The sequence below is a fragment of the Schistocerca nitens genome, chromosome 4 (genome assembly GCF_023898315.1).
Source record: "Schistocerca nitens isolate TAMUIC-IGC-003100 chromosome 4, iqSchNite1.1, whole genome shotgun sequence".
Classification (NCBI taxonomy): Eukaryota; Metazoa; Arthropoda; class Insecta; order Orthoptera; family Acrididae; genus Schistocerca; species Schistocerca nitens.
Window position 1 is genome coordinate 285,628,885 of NC_064617.1, and position 17,136 is coordinate 285,646,020.

Here is a 17,136-nt window from a genome sequence, read left to right on the forward strand (position 1 = left end):
TCTCTGTACGTATGGGAACTAAAAGTGCGTGTCAGGGGCGATGTGTGCTGCGCCTACCGTTCGAACGCAAGGCTTCATCACATCAGCCCCACTCAAAAAAATGGTTCAAATGGCTCTGAGCACTATGGGACTCAACTGCTGAGGTCATTAGTCCCCTAGAACTTAGAACTAGTTAAACCTAACTAACCTAAGGACATCACAAACATCCATGCCCGAGGCAGGATTCGAACCTGCGACCGTAGCGGTCTTGCGGTTCCAGACTGCAGCGCCTTTAACCGCACGGAGCCCCACTCAACGAGGAACTACACTCCTGGAAAATGAAATAAGAACACCGTGAATTCATTGTCCCAGGAAGGGGAAACTTTATTGACACATTCCTGGGGTCAGATACATCACATGATCACACTGACAGAACCACAGGCACATAGACACAGGCAACAGAGCATGCACAATGTCGGCACTAGTACAGTGTATATCCACCTTTCGCAGCAATGCAGGCTGCTATTCTCCCATGGAGACGATCGTAGAGATGCTGGATGTAGTCCTGTGGAACGGCTTGCCATGCCATTTCCACCTGGCGCCACAGTTGGACCAGCGTTCGTGCTGGACGTGCAGACCGCGTGAGACGACGCTTCATCCAGTCCCAAACATGCTCAATGGGGGACAGATCCGGAGATCTTGCTGGCCAGGGTAGTTGACTTACACCTTCTAGAGCACGTTGGGTGGCACGGGATACATGCGGACGTGCATTGTCCTGTTGGGACAGCAAGTTCCCTTGCCGGTCTAGGAATGGTAGAACGATGGGTTCGATGACGGTTTGGATGTACCGTGCACTATTCAGTGTCCCCTCGACGATCACCAGTGGTGTACGGCCAGTGTAGGAGATCGCTCCCCACACCATGATGCCGGGTGTTGGCCCTGTGTGCCTGATTGTGGCGCTCACCTGCACGGCGCCAAACACGCATACGACCATCATTGGCACCAAGGCAGAAGCGACTCTCATCGCTGAAGACGACACGTCTCCATTCGTCCCTCCATTCACGCCTGTCGCGACACCACTGGAGGCGGGCTGCACGATGTTGGGGCGTGAGCGGAAGACGGCCTAACGGTGTGCGGGACCGTAGCCCAGCTTCATGGAGACGGTTGCGAATGGTCCTCGCCGATACCCCAGGAGCAACAGTGTCCCTAATTTGCTGGGAAGTGGCGGTGCGGTCCCCTACGGCACTGCGTAGGATCCTACGGTCTTGGCGTGCATCCATGCGTTGCTGCGGTCCGGTCCCAGGTCGACGGGCACGTGCACCTTCCGCCGACCACTGGCGACAACATCGATGTACTGTGGAGACCTCACGCCCCACGTGTTGAGCAATTCGGCGGTACGTCCACCCGGCCTCCCGCATGCCCACTATACGCCCTCGCTCAAAGTCCGTCAACTGCACATACAGTTCACGTCCACGCTGTCGCGGCATGCTACCAGTGTTAAAGACTGCGATGGAGCTCCGTATGCCACGGCAAACTGGCTGACACTGACGGCGGCGGTGCACAAATGCTGCGCAGCTAGCGCCATTCGACGGCCAACACCGCGGTTCCTGGTGTGTCCGCTGTGCCGTGCGTGTGATCATTGCTTGTACAGCCCTCTCGCAGTGTCCGGAGCAAGTATGGTGGGTCTGACACACCGGTGTCAATGTGTTCTTTTTTCCATTTCCAGGAGTGTAGATTCTTCCGACGACATTCCAGAGATTATACCTATAGAACTAGCTACTTTGATCCATGTGCGCCACAGCACACAGGATTTATTGATGAAGCACAAATACACAATCGTTACACAGTTCTCCGAGTGAAACGAGTCTTAACCGATCCGTAAATAAGTAAATTAATACACAGCAAAAGAAAGATCCAAAAAATTCAGGTATAGTTTGGAGTTGTCATCAGCGTTTAGTATTCCGTCCAGAGAGTTGTCTAAAGGACTAGATTCCCAATTCCGGTAATGTATTGAGACGTCGATGCGAGAGGTCGGCGGTGTTCCCCGTCCGGGAGCGATGTGTCTGACGCAATCTCGCTGGAAATCTTCAAAAAAATGGTTCAAATGGCTCTAAGCACTATGGGACTTTACATCTGAGGTCATCAGTCCCGCGGTACCAGACTGTAGCGCCTAGAACCGCTCGGCCACCACGGCCGGCGAATTTCTTTTATTTCCTCCAATAATCACAAAACTTTTGGTCCTTACACTACCGGTTTCCGTCAGCAATGCACGTTTTCAGATCTATTTTATAACATGAGCTAATGTAATAAAGCCGCAGTGGCATCGTCACAAACTATACACACAATTAGCTTAGCATCGAGCACAAGTTTAAAATACGGTATAAACTAGGTTGCAGTTCTGGCAGAGTCATACGTGTCATAAAACAGATCTGAAGAAGGTCATTGCTGACCGAAACCAGTAGTTTAAGGACGAAAAGCTTTTTGATAATTGGTGGAAATAAATGAAATTCATTCGTCACACTCTTCTCTTGTGGGTGACTTCTGTTTGTTGGTATTCTTTTTTCTCCTCTCGTGCTGCCAGCTGCCCTGTCAGCAAGGTAGTGACCACCGAGGCTGACCAATCAGAGCGCTCACGAGCGTGGTCGCTCATGGAGCAGTAGGTTAATCCGCCGATAGCACTGCCTGCTGTCTCGGGCAGGAGATATCCGCTACCGATGTCGTAGGTCGACTCCGGTTAGTCAGTTGGAACACCGACTGTCAGTTTTCCTCTAGACTGATGTGCTTCGAGAGTCATTCTGTAAACTGAAAAGCATTCTTCTGGGAAGAGCTCATTCCACCATTCAACATGATTCTATCTTCACGTTAAACGGGCCATTCTCTGTACGCAATGAGCGTGAGATACACACTGCCGAAAGTATGGCATGCAGACCAGCTGCTCTGAGCCACGGATAGATTGTGTGCCTAGGAACTGCTTCGCAGATCTTTCTCTCTCGGCTAGTACGGTGTCTTTAAAAGGTGTTGGTAGCTTTAACTTCAAAACTATGCCAACAGACTATACTCTACTCTTAATTTAAGAGCAAACACCACTGCCATATTACTGTTAGAATGCACTCATCGTCGGAGGCTCGAATCCTCCTTCGGACATGTGTATGTGTGTGTGTGTGTGTGTGTGTGTGTGTGTGTGTTTTGTCCTTAGCGTAAGTTAGTTTAAGTTAGATTGAGTAGCGCGTAAGCTTAGGGACCGATGACCTCAGCAGTTTGGTCCCATAAGACCTTACCAAAAATTTCCAATTTCCAATTTCCAATGAACTCATTTTATTTTTGAACCACATTGGCAGGGAGTAATCCCCTTCTATATGAACAGGGCAATTCTAAGTTGTGGACTAACATTGTCCGTTCTTCATTGTGATTGTTCATGCTGTTCCCTATACTATTTCCTCTGTTTCCGATTATGCTTAACTTCTATACGGTAATATTCAATTCCATGTTGACAGGCATCTGTTTAATCGATGTTGTTGCGGTGTTAGAGCGTCTGTGCTATACTGTGTGCTGTGCTGTGCTGTGTGTGTGTGTGTGTGTGTGTGTGTGTGTGTGTGTGTGTGTGTGTGTGTGTGTGTAAGAAGCCAGACAAGAACAGTAAGTGCAGATCCTTTTTTGTCACCAGTGTGTTCAAGTGTGTGATGTGGCCCGCCACAACTTCCTTTCTTGTATCAACTTCTTCACCTCACGGTAACACTTACAAAAATGGTTCAAATGTCTCTGAGCACTATGGGACTTAACTTCTGTGGTCATCAGTCCCCTAGAACTTAGAACTACTTAAACCTAGCTAACCTAAGGGCATCACACACATCCATGGCCGAGGCAGGATTCGAACATGCGACCGTAGCGGTCGCTAGGCTCCACACTGTAGCGCCTAGAACCGCTCGGCCACTCCGGCCAGCGGTAACACTTACACCCAATGTCCACCCTTATTTGATAAATGTTCTCTTATGTATAAACACATTCCTAACATGTCTCTTCTTCTTGTTACTGTTATCCATACACGAGTACTCGACGATCCTGTGGAGAATTTCCTGTTTTTTAACTTATCACTCCACTTAGTTTTCAGCATTTTTCTGTAACACATCAAACGTATAAATTCTCTTTTTTTCGGCTTTTGTTAATGTCCATGATTCATTGATACAATGTTGTGTTCAAACATCCATCTTTAAAAATAAGGCCTTTTTTGATAAAACTACACTTTTTCTTTGATGAAGACTCTTCTCTTTATCTGTTCTATCTACTTTCTGTGTCTTTCATGTTTCCTCTCTCGCTGTTCTCTTGTTTATAATGTAGCAGAATTCCTTTATTTCGTTTACTACGGGACCCCAATTCTAATATTATTTTTATCGCTAATCTCATCTTTGGTCCTTCTTTGGTCTATTGTCACGTTTAGAACGCATGCCAGAGGCTATTCAACACCGTCGTTTGTCTCTCGCGAGTGCAACGCGGAAAGAGGAAATTTTTGGAAATTTGAGGTGAGTTCCTATGGGACCAAACTGCTGAGGTCATCGGTCCCTAGGCTTACACGCTACTTAATTTAACTTAAACAAACTTACGCTAAGGATAACACACACATCCGTGCCCGTGGGAGGACTGGAATGTCCGACGGGGGGAGCCAAACGAACCGTGGCAAGAAGCCTCAGACCGCGCGGTGGTAGAGATAAAAATAATGGAGTGGAAATCAGAAATTATATGCTGAAGACAACTGCCATTGAGGAAAACGAAGGGAAACTGGAGAAAACGTTAGCAAACATGAATTTCGAGAAACAGAAGCATAAAATCAAAATTAACGCAAGGAAGACCGAAATTATGGCAAGCAAGCGCCAACCTATCGCAGTAGACATTACAGTTAACGATATATCACTCAAATAAGTACCTTCAACTACTTAGCATGTAAAAGCAGTACAGACAGCGAACGTAAAAAAATTTGGGAATTTGTGGTAAGATCTTATGGGACCAAACTGCTAAGGTCATCGGTCCCTAAGCTTGCACACTACTTAATCGAACTGAAACTAACTTACACTAAGGACACCACACACACCCATGCCCGACGGAAGGAGCACCAGCAAACGTTCAGCTAACATAAAGGGCAGAACTGCACAGACAAAGGCAGTCTGTTACAAGAAAAAGATACTGCTTGGATCAAGGATCCAGAACGTGGAGACCAAAAAAAGCTTGTTAAGTACCTTGACTGGAGCGTAGCCACGTATGGCACGAAAATTTGAACTATTTGTGCATGTGAAAAGAAAAATCTGAAGTTATTTAAAAAGTGTTGCTGGAACACGATGTGAAAAACCTGGCGGAAAGCAACGCTCACAAATGAAAAACCCTTAGAAGAATATGTGAAGCAAGATCTCTGCTACCAACACTATGGCCAACTGCACCAAAACAATATCTTTCCTGGCTAATAAAAAAGAATTAGTTATTCGAGGCAAGAGAAGGAGAGGTAGAGTTCATTGCTCCAAACAGATCAGCTGTGAAGTACGAGACGCTTCGCATGAGAAAATGAAGAGACAAACAGATAACAGAATGAAGTTTTGAAGAAGAATTGCTGCCAACCTGTTGTCGGATTAACACTTAAGAAAATGTGTGAATGATCTGTCGTCTCATGACTTGTACTAATTTTTTCCGAATGTTTTTGCAACATTTGAAATTTTCCTAGTTAAAGCGAAAATGAAATGAAAGGGTCGCATGGCATTGATAGCCAAGAGGCCCCACCTGGGGAAATTCGACCACCGAGTTGTAAGTCTTTTCAGTTGACGCCAAACTGAGCGACTTGCTTGTTGATTATGATGAAATGATGATGAGGACAACACGACACCAAATCCCTGGGAGAAGAAAGTCTCCGATCCGGCCGGGGATCGAACCCTGGCCGGCTGCGTGGCAGTTAGACGAGCTGACCACTCTGCTAAAATTAACAGGGGACTGCTTTGCACGAGTGTTGTAGCGACGGAGTACTTGCAGCGAGGAGGAGACGGAGGTGGGCGTGCCGGTACGAGGGGACTCGGTGTGTGGTGTGTTGCCTACGTTGCGGGGGCCAGGCGCGGCAGCTGCAGCGGAGCCTGTCTGAGGCAGTAGCGGTGTCGGCGCGGCAGCGAGCAGACGTACCAGCAGTCAGCTGCTCTGCTCCCAGTGCGACGGGCGACCAGAGACTTACTGCCGCCATGGCGGCAGCCGCCGGACGCCACGGGTGAGTCGGGCAGGCGCCTGCCAGGAAATTTGTCAGGTTGCAGCGGTGGTAATATTCATAGAGGCCAAGACAGCTACATCCATATCCATAGTCTGCAAAACGCCGGGAAGCACATGGTGGAGAGTATTTCCAATCGTGTCATGTCCTAGGGATTCTTCCTGTACCATTCACGTATGGAGCGCGGAAGGAATGACTGCTTAATTGTCTCTGTGCATGGTGTGAGTAATCTTACCTTCGTAGTCCCTATGGAACCAATACGTAGAGGGTTTTCGTTTATCCTTAGATACTTACTACGGTTTCATGAAAGTTTATAAGGAGGCTTTCGTGGTACAGTTGACGTTATCTCCAAACGCCCGCCTATTCGGTTTTTCAGCGTTACCGCAAAGTTCTCCAGTGAGTGAAACAAACCCGTGACCATCCGTGCTGCCCTTCTTTCTAAATTTTCAATAGCCACTGTTACTCCTATTTCGAATGGGACCCAAACAGTCAAGCAATAATCTAGTGTGCGTCACACGGGTCATTTGAAATCACCCTCATTTTTAGACACTTTGTTTACATTTACACCCCGCAGGTAGCATTAACTCACTTTCACTTTCCCCCTTACTCTTTCAGTCGCGAATGGGTCACGTGGAGAACCACTGTTGGCTACTCTCCGTCTGATCTCCAATGTCTCTACTTTAGCTTTCACGGTCTTTACGCTCAACACACGTAGCAGAGAGCAAGTTGATTCTCGAAATTTTGACACATTGATTGAATTTTCCAAGTATCCTACCAATGAACCGCACTGTGCCACATGTTCTTCCCACGACTGAGTCACAGTGATTTTTGCAGTTTCATATTCCCGCAAATTGTAAATCTAGTGTGAGTTGAGTGAATCAGATACAGTCTTTTTATATTTAAATCAATTTGTCAGACTTTCCACTATTTTGCAATCTTATCTGGATCTGATGGGATATATGTGTAGGCTTCTCAGATCATTATAGACAATACCATAACCTGTGAAATGTCTGACATTACTGTTATCTGCCATTCCATTAAGATACGAACAGTGAAATTATTATGTAGCGGAGTGTGCAAAATGGATTTCGATTTTGCACAAACTATCAAGCTTTATATCCAGTACTAACACTACTAATTTGATATTAAGTTCTCCTGTATGTCGTACCAAGTAATTAGGAGAAAAATCAAACTTCCAATCTTCTACTTTTAACTGTGCGAGCTGTCGAATTGGTTGAAATACTTCACTTTTGTTGGTAAGATTTCTGTTCAAACCCGCGATCAGCCATTCGGATTTGGGTTTTCTGTAGTTGCCCAAAATTACATCGTGTGAAATTATATCCACATATAAACTATACAGACAAGTTTAAAGGCACGACAGGGGATACTTCGTGTCATTATTTGTCACTCGCAAAACAAGCGCGGGAAAGGGGACTGTGAGCATGGCCATGTACACGAGCTGCTGGCTGTTATCTTGTCAGCCCACGCGGCCGCACGAAGGCTCGTGTAGTGCTGAGATGCATAACAGATGGAGGGCATCTAATATCTTAGGGTTAGCCGCATAGGTGCGTATCAAGGGACTGGAGAGCCTCGAAGTGTTTGCGAGACAGCATCAAACCGTGAATTTGTGTAGCGTACAAATCAAAGCGTAGTTCAGAGGTGGAGCGTATTTTTTGCTCTTAAGTCTACAAGCTTGCTCTTATTAAGTCTACAAGTTTGTTTCCGCCGTTATGTAACAGATGGCAGTAGCGGCAAGTGGTGGTGCAGGTGGCAGGTCGTAAGTGTCATACAGTAAGCTTAGGCATTTGTAGAAACAACGCCATCAAAATACTAGTCGATCTGTAATTGCATCATAAAGTTACTCTCGATTGAATGTGTCAACTTACGAGCACAGTTCTCGTCATTTGCTGGAAGTTTTAGTTTTCTGCTTTAACAGAAAGAAAGCTGTGGATGAGGCTCATAGAATGCTGGGTGCAAGAACGCTCAGAGAATGGATTCAACGCTTCAAGCACTGTGATTTGGACGCCTAACACCGATGTGGCGGCGGAAGAGAGAAAGTTTTCCGAAGCTACTGAAACCGATGGAAACAATCACAGAAGATCGATATAGAAAGCAATTCATGCGTTTGAGCATAGCACTGAAAGACAAACGAACACAGTACAGCGACTGGCATGAAAAGGTGATTTTGCAGCATGACAGTGTTCGACCGCAGGTCTTTAAACCCGTCAAAACATACTTGGAAACGATGACATGGGAAGTCCTGCCGCCCCCCCCCCCCCCAATCGTATTATCCAGACCTTGCTCCCTCTGACTACTATCTTTTCTGATCAATGGCACACGGCGTGGCTGTCCAGCACTTCCGGTCATATGAGAAGGAGTAAAATTGGATCTCCACAAAAGACGCCCAGTTCTTCCGCCACAGGATTCCTACAATGTCCGAAAGAAGGGAAAAAGTAGTGGCCAGGGATGGCCAATACTTTGTAGCGTAAAGTTCTACGTTTTTCACAATGAAGCCTCGAACATCGAGAGAAACGGGCGGAATCGAAGTTGTAAATCTAATAGTGGTGAGTTTCTGATAGTTTCATTTTGTTTTGCCGTGCAAATTATGTCACCCTAAACATTTTAATTTGATGAAAACTTTGTCAGTGTATACTAATGTTGTACTACTAGTTTGCAAAACACTAACAAGTGTAGGCTGCAAAACACAACGTATTCAAAATTTAGGAGTGTTTAGAGAAGATAAAAAGAAAAAAAAATTACGTGCCGAAAATGTCACAGGTCCATCGTTACCCCGTTTGGTGTCCTTGAAGGTTTTCACGCTATTGGCATTCAGTGAAGATGTTCGTACTACCGTGTTATGAGTATTGTTTTAGAGACGTTGCTGACGTCATATGAATTTCTTTTTGTGCAGAGGTGATGAATGGTCCGTTGTACTAGATACCGACAGACAGTCCAGAAAAGCTGGTAGCCCGTTTGGCAGAAGCTGCAGCCATTACTCATGAAACACCTCGTTGTTCCGTGACTGTTACATAATCATTAGCACGCAGATACCATTCATGCATTAATGAAACAGGGGACATTTCCAGCAACATCTCTAAAACACTGTTCATGTCACTTGCGGCAACTCCTTCATGGACCCTTAGCAAGGAAGCAGTCCACCTGAGACGTTTTGCCCCATAAAAAATGTTTCCACTTCTCTCCTCGAAGTTTTTTTGCACCCTGTATATCGTCTCTTCTTGTGGCCTCATACGCGATATACTACGGAGGGAATAAATCTAGGCGAGTCCTTAAAGAATTAACAGTTCTCAAAACCTTCATTCCGCGCAATGAAGATCGCCGGTCATGCAAGTTTCCTATATGCCATGAGCATCATGTGCTGGCTTAACTCATCAATGACAAATCAGGAGTAGGCATTTCAATTCCAAAGAGCACCTTCGTTAATCCAGCCTTTCTTGATTGCTCTTGTAATGATCTGACAAGCAGCCCTCGTAACTATTACTGGATATTGTTTTCGTGAGCAGACAAATATGACTTTTATTATTGGACTGAAGGCTCTGTTGGTCTTAGCGGTTATAGTGAGACGAAAGTAAGCCAAGTTTCCTTATCTTTCTTGTTGTATATAGTCGCACTGCAGAGACAGCATCCGTAGCAACCCAGTTTTTATATACCAGCGGCAATACACAATCAACTCCCCCACTGCGCAAATGTTAGTGTTACCGATGACAGCGATGCTGAAATGGATTTGCTATACACGGTTTTCCGAAATTTTTTCAGCAAAGAAGATGTAAAAAATATTCCATAGTCCTAATCAAGAATAGCTGGCAACATGAATAACTTAGAACCAGATAACCTCGGTGCAGCGAAGCAAAATAAAGTCACTTAATAAAGGCACGTCTTCCGGTCCAGACTGTATACAAAGTAAGTTTCTTTCTTTGTACGCAGATGAAATAGGTACACTTTTATCGATCGCATATAAACTCTCTCGATGCAAGATCAGGACCTAAGTTGCACAAATCAACCAATACACAGAAAAAGAATTAGAACTAATTCGCTGAATTGTAGACCCATCGATTTGCAGCTGGGTTTTGGACTAAACACTGTGTTCCAACATTACGAATTACCTCGAAAGTAACGGTCTAATGACAATTAAATTTCGAATAGACGATAAATCACACAAAATTAAACGTTGTCGATTCAGTAAATATCTATAAGTTATAGCTACGAAAAACTTAAACGATCACATAGAAAATGCTTTGGGGTGGCAAACCAAAGAGTGCGTTTTATTGGCAGAATACTTAGAAGATGCTACAAATCTACTAAAGAGACTGCCTAACTAGACTTGTCCGTTGTGTTATGGAGCATTACTGCACAGAGCCTTACCAGATAGGATTGACGGAAAACTTCGAAAAGTTGAAAGAAGGGCACCTCTTTTTGTAACTAACTAAAACTAACTCCTCCCGAACAGGTCAGGAAGGCCCGAAGGCACCGACTGGCCGCCGTGTCATCCTCAGCCCACAGGCGCCACTGGATGCGGAGATGGAGGGGCATGTGGTCAGCACACTGCTCTATCTGCCGTATGTCAGTTTATGAGACCGGAGTCGCTACTTCTCAATCAAGGAGCTCCTTAGTTTGCCTCACAAGGGCTGAATGCACCCCGCGTGCCAGCAGCGCTCGGCAGACCGGATGGTTACCCCAGTCCGACAGCGCTTAACTTTGGTGATCTGCGGGAACCGGTGTTACCACTGCGGCAAGGCCATTGGCACCTCTTTTTGTATTATCGCGTAATAGGGGAGAGAGTATCACGGTTATAATACCCGAGTCGGGGTTGAAATCATTAAAACAATGGCGTTTTATGATGCAGCGAGAGCTTTCCACGGAACTGCAATGATCTCCGGATGCTAAAATATTTTGTGGACTGCAGCCTACATACAGAGATATGACCGTTTGTAAAATAAGGTAAATCAGACCTTGCTCGGAAATATTTAGGCGTTCGTTTTTCCCACATGCTATTTGAGAGAGAAATGGTAGTGAAATAATCTTAAAGTGGTGCTGTGAATTATTTACCAAACACTAAAGTATGAAATGCAGAGTAGTACAGTAGATGTAGATATAGCTGTAGAAGTAGACCAAAATAGACTTGTACGTCTAACCAGAGAGAACGCATTTTGCAGACTGTCGAAGGAGATCGAGGAATATGTCAACGACACTGGCCAGAGCATGTGACACATCTCATACTACGACGTCGAGCGTATTTCGTGGGTAGTTCACGTAATCGTATCGTGTTCAACGCGTTCAGGGTCTTTTACTTCACGGTTCTCAACCTCGGGAGACCGTTTGCCGATGATTTGTTTGAATAAGATGCCAGCCTCTTTTATATTTCTTCGAACACGTTCGCACGCGAGGCTACATTTGGAAGAAATGAAATTACAAATTTTGAAAACCAACATGAGGTCGGATGAAAACCCTTGCGGCACAAATCAGGTTAGACAAAAGCAATACGTTCAGATGAATACGTGGACTGGAATTAGAGATGACAGGCTAGTAGATGTGTATGTTCTGCCAGACCGTCTTACACATATTGTTTTCAATGATCGTTCACACCATTCTACCCGGACCTACAGAATGTGACGCTGAGAATAAGCTGGACAGTGGGATTCTTGCACATTTCAGAGACATTATTCGCGATTCAAGGGATGATATCTACGATATAAACCGGGCGTCTCTCCTAAGAGCTACCAGACGCCGTTTATCTGGCTCTTCGGCAAATATTTGCAATTTCGTGTTTACAGTGTGTAGCTGGCGTCAACCCAAAGGGACACTGAAACTTCCTGGCAGATTAAAACTGTGTGCTGGACCGAGACTCGAACTCGGGACCTTTGCCTTTCGCGGGCAAGTGCTCTACCAACTGAGCAACCCAAGCACGACTCACGCCTCGTCCTCACAGCTTTACTTCTGCCAGTACCTCGTCTCCTACCTTCCAAACTTTACAGAAGTTCTCCTGCGAACCTTGCAGAACTAGCACTCCTGAAAGAAAGGATATTGCGAAGAAATGGCTTAGCCACAGCCTGGAGGATGTTTCCAGAATGAGATTTTCACTCTGCAGCAGAGTGTGCGCTGATATGAAACTTCCTGGCAGAGCCATGTCTCCGCAATATCCTTTATTTCAGGAGTGCTAGTTCTGCAAGGTTCGCAGGAGAGCTTCTGTAAAGTTTGGAAGGTAGGAGACGAGGTACTGGCAGAAGTAATGCTGCGAGGACGGGGCGTGAGTCGTACTTGGGTAGCTCAGTTGGTAGAGCACTTGCCCGCGAATGGCAAAGGTCCCGAGTTCGAGTCTCGGTCCGGCACACAGTTCTAATCTGCCAGGAAGTTTCATATCAGCGCACACTCCGCTGCAGAGTGAAAATCTCATTCTTCAAAGGAACACTGCTTAACACGTCTTTCATGCGATGTCCAATGTGGGCCGAAAGCGTCGGTTTGTTTCGAGTTACAAACAAAATTATTTTTAAAGCGGAATTTTACGTGCCCACTCGGCAAAGTAGCAACAGCCTTGCCGCGGTGAATACACCAGTTCCCGTCAGATCACCGCAATTAAGCGCTGTCGGGCGTGGCCGGCACTTGGATGGGTGACCATCCGGGCCGCCATGCGTTGTTGCCATTTTTCTGGGTGCATTCAGCCTCGTGATGCCAATTGAGGACCTACTCGACCCAATAGTAGCGGCTCCGGTCACAGAAAACCATCATAACGACCGGGAGAGCGGTGTTCTGACCACACTCCCCTCCTATCTGCAACCTCAGCTGAGGCTGACACGGTGGTCGGATGGTCCCGATGGGCCATTTGTGGCCTGAAGATGGAGAAAACACTCGATAAAGTGATCCCAAATCAGTCTTCTGTGATATTCATTTTACTGATATGTATTAACAGATAAAGTAAAACACGAAAATAAGTAACCAGTACTGCAACAACGACTGAGCAGCACTGCTATTGCATAGCGATAGCAGTCAGCGCCGGACAGGGCAGTGCTGTCTCTGTTGGAGTACTGGTTATTCTTCGTGTTTTACTTTACCTGTTAATACATATCAGTAAAACGAATATAGCAGTAAACTAATTTGGACCGAATTATCGAATGGTCACATAAAGTTCTGATATAAAAATCATTTTATTTGTAATGGGAAACAAACCGACGGTTTCCGTCGACAGTGGGCGCCACATGAAAGACTTGATGAGCAGTGTTTATTTGGGTTGATTCCAGCTACACACTGTAAACACGAAATTGCAAATGTCTGCCGAAACACCAGAGAAAAGGCGCCTGGCGATTCTTAGGAGAGACTTCCTATGTATACGAGTATATAATTTTAGTTTATCTTTCAGACATTTCTAATGTAAAGATGCTCCATGATGTGTTAGGGAAGCCAGCGAAACATTGTGTGGCTTTCAAATGTTGCATCAAACCATGATACTACGAGTACATGCCAATGTAGATTAAAACGAAGACCAATTTGAAAATTTGTTACGAGTTTGTGGCTTCAGAACTATATAAAACGTTCGTCCATTGTTGTTGTTGTGGTCTTCAGTCCCGAGACTGGTTTGATGCAGCTCTCCCTGCTGCTCTATCATATGCAAGCTTCTTCATCTCCCAGTACCTACTGCAACCTACATCCTTCTGAATCTTCTTAGTGTATTCATCTCCTGGTCTCCCTCTACAATTGTTACCCTCCACGCTGCCCTCCAATACTAAATTGGTGATCCCTTGATGCCTCAGAACATGTCTTACCAACCGATCCCTCCTTCTAGTCAAGTTGTGCCACAAACTCCTCTTCTCCCCAGTTCTATTCAATACCTCCTCATCAGTTATGTGATCTACCCATCTAATCTTCAGCATTCTTCTGTAGCACCACATTTCGAAAGCTTCTATTCTCTTCCTGTCCAAACTATATATCGTCCATGTTTCACTTCCATACATGGCTACACTCCATACAAATACTTTCAGAAACGACTTCCTGACACTTAAATCTATACTCGATGTTAACAAATTTCTCTTCTTCAGAAACGGTTTCCTTGCCATTGCCAGTTTACATTTTATATCCTCTATATTTCGACCATCATCAGTTATTTTGCTCCCCAAATAGCAAAACTCCTTTACTACTTTAAGTGTCTCATTTCCTAATCTCATTCCCTCAGCATCACCCGACTTAATTCGACTACATTCCGTTATCCTCGTTTTGATTTTGTTGATGTTCATCTTATATCCCCCTTTCAAGACACTATCCATTCCGTTCAACTGCTCTTCCAGGTCCTTTGCTGTCTCTGACAGAATTACAATGTCATCGGCGAACCTCAAAGTTAATAACTCTAAAACGCAGTATGGCTGGACCGTTTAGATCAGCTTTTTTTGTGTTTGGTGTGAAGAATGCGTCCTCAAAGTTTGGAAAATTATTTCTGACACACTCTTTTTTCTAAAACTGCAGTGCTAATGTTTATATTGTCTTGCGACAGTATTTGCTTGCTGATATGGAGACTGAGAGGCTAGATTACGTTAAGGTTCCACTGCCGAAGATCTCTTTATGTCTAATGCAAAGACAGGGAGTAATTAGCCTCGCCATGTGTGACATTTCTCAACCATTAACAATATCTGTTTGTAGAAACCGGGTTCCGGAGCTCAAATCCACAGAATTAGTTTGCTTATTAATATAATATATAAGGTATATGAACACTACATACACTTTTTCTGTTCAATGAAAGACGATGTATCATTTTCAGATTGTAGAAAATGATTACGATGCAGAAGTCACAGTATCGCAAACCGGTACCTCTTAAGACGTGTTGTAAATGCGTCAAGAACAGTAAATTTCCAGGATCGTAGAGCAAAATTAGAAGCTTCCTTGAAACAAGGAGGACAGCATAATTCACGTACTCGCTAAAAATACTCATCAGAGGCAGTGTGATGAGTAGTGTTGACCTTGATCTGCCGAGGAGAGTCAACTTATCAGCTGGAATGAGCCGTAGGCCAAACACTGTAAGTGAAGATGATACAGATATATTACTTGCCCGGACACTTCTTCATGGCCCAGTTGAAATTAATTGTCACGCAATTAATTTACACACAAATACTAAACGGAATTACCTTACTGCCATTCTGTATAAAGTGTTGCATGTAACTGAATTTCATGTCTCCCGATTCTTCGTTAACTTTAAGCTTCTCCTATAACTAATGGTCTTCTATGCATATTTTATTTTCTCGTCATGTCATTTACGTTTTTGTGAGAATCGAAGGCGACAAGCGGATTGAAAGCCAATTACGAAACGCGCATGTAAGCGCGAAATGCCTCGCACAACAATTTACGCCCGCAAAGATATGAAGGAAGATGAGAGTTTCATGTGCCAGTTACTACGTGGTGCCTGTGTACAGCAAGAGTGGGAAAACAAATCGACTTCGTTGTTTCCGAAGCACACATGCCAGCACTTACTTAAAGCATGTACGGAAACCAGGAAAACGTAAATCTTTACAGTCGGAATGGGGTTCGAATCCCGTTCGTCCAGATCGCGAGTCCAGCGCAGTAACCGCTGTCACTCGCTCGCCAGTTTCTGCCCGCATACGGATCGTAATGCTAAACATGGGTCCGTCCTGTCCGAAATCTGCTCAGTCGTGACAGGTTTTTCTGATAAATCTACGGAATTTACCATGTGCACTGTAAAATAAAATTTTTAATCACAACATAACAAAAAAGATCAGGGAAGGAATATTTTCGTTGAAACTCAATAAACTTACTTCAAGGCCGCGCGGTATAGGCGCGTGGTCTCAGGCGCCTTGCACAGTTCGCGCAGGTGCCCCCGTCGAAGGTGCGAGTTCTCCCTCTGGCATGGGTGTGTGTGTTGTCCTTAGATTACGTAGTGGGTAAGCCTAGGGACCGATGTTCTCAGCAGTTGTGTCCCATAGGAACTTACCAACACAAAATCTTACTTCAAGACCATGTCCTAAGCATACATCTACACTCCTGGAAATTGAAATAAGAACACCGTGAATTCATTGTCCCAGGAAGGGGAAACTTTATTGACACATTCCTGGGGTCAGATACATCACATGATCACACTGACAGAACCACAGGTACATAGACACAGGCAACAGAGCATGCACAATGTCGGCACTAGTACAGTGTATATCCACCTTTCGCAGCAATGCAGGCTGCTATTCTCCCATGGAGACGATCGTAGAGATGCTGGATGTAGTCCTGTGGAACGGCTTGCCATGCCATTTCCACCTGGCGCCTCAGTTGGACCAGCGTTCGTGCCGGACGTGCAGACCGCGTGAGACGACGCTTCATCCAGTCCCAAACATGCTCAATGGGGGACAGATCCGGAGATCTTGCTGGCCAGGGTAGTTGACTTACACCTTCTAGAGCACGTTGGGTGGCACGGGATACATGCGGACGTGCATTGTCCTGTTGGAACAGCAAGTTCCCTTGCCGGTCTAGGAATGGTAGAACGATGGGTTCGATGACGGTTTGGATGTACCGTGCACTATTCAGTGTCCCCTCGACGATCACCAGTGGTGTACGGCCAGTGTAGGAGATCGCTCCCCACACCATGATGCCGGGTGTTGGCCCTGTGTGCCTCGGTCGTATGCAGTCCTGATTGTGGCGCTCACCTGCACGGCGCCAAACACGCATACGACCATCATTGGCACCAAGGCAGAAGCGACTCTCATCGCTGAAGACGACACGTCTCCATTCGTCCCTCCATTCACGCCTGTCGCGACACCACTGGAGGCGGGCTGCACGATGTTGGGGCGTGAGCGGAAGACGGCCTAACGGTGTGCGGGACCGTAGCCCAGCTTCATGGAGACGGTTGCGAATGGTCCTCGCCGATACCCCAGGAGCAACAGTGTCCCTAATTTGCTGGGAAGTGGCGGAGCGGTCCCCTACGGCACTGC

The 17,136-nt window shown here is 45.6% G+C and overlaps 1 protein-coding gene across 3 annotated transcripts in view; it reads left to right on the forward strand.

The window, feature by feature from the left end:
• Positions 1 to 6,106: 6,106 nt before the first annotated feature.
• LOC126251885 (collagen alpha-1(XVIII) chain-like) overlaps positions 6,107 to 17,136 on the forward strand; it is a 733,026-nt gene continuing 721,996 nt past the window's right edge. For all 3 annotated transcript variants that reach the window (XM_049952585.1, XM_049952587.1, XM_049952586.1), the window contains exon 1: positions 6,107 to 6,211. In XM_049952585.1, coding sequence (XP_049808542.1) covers positions 6,186 to 6,211 — 26 coding nt within the window. In that variant the 5' untranslated portion in view covers positions 6,107 to 6,185. The remainder of the gene's footprint in view (positions 6,212 to 17,136) is intronic.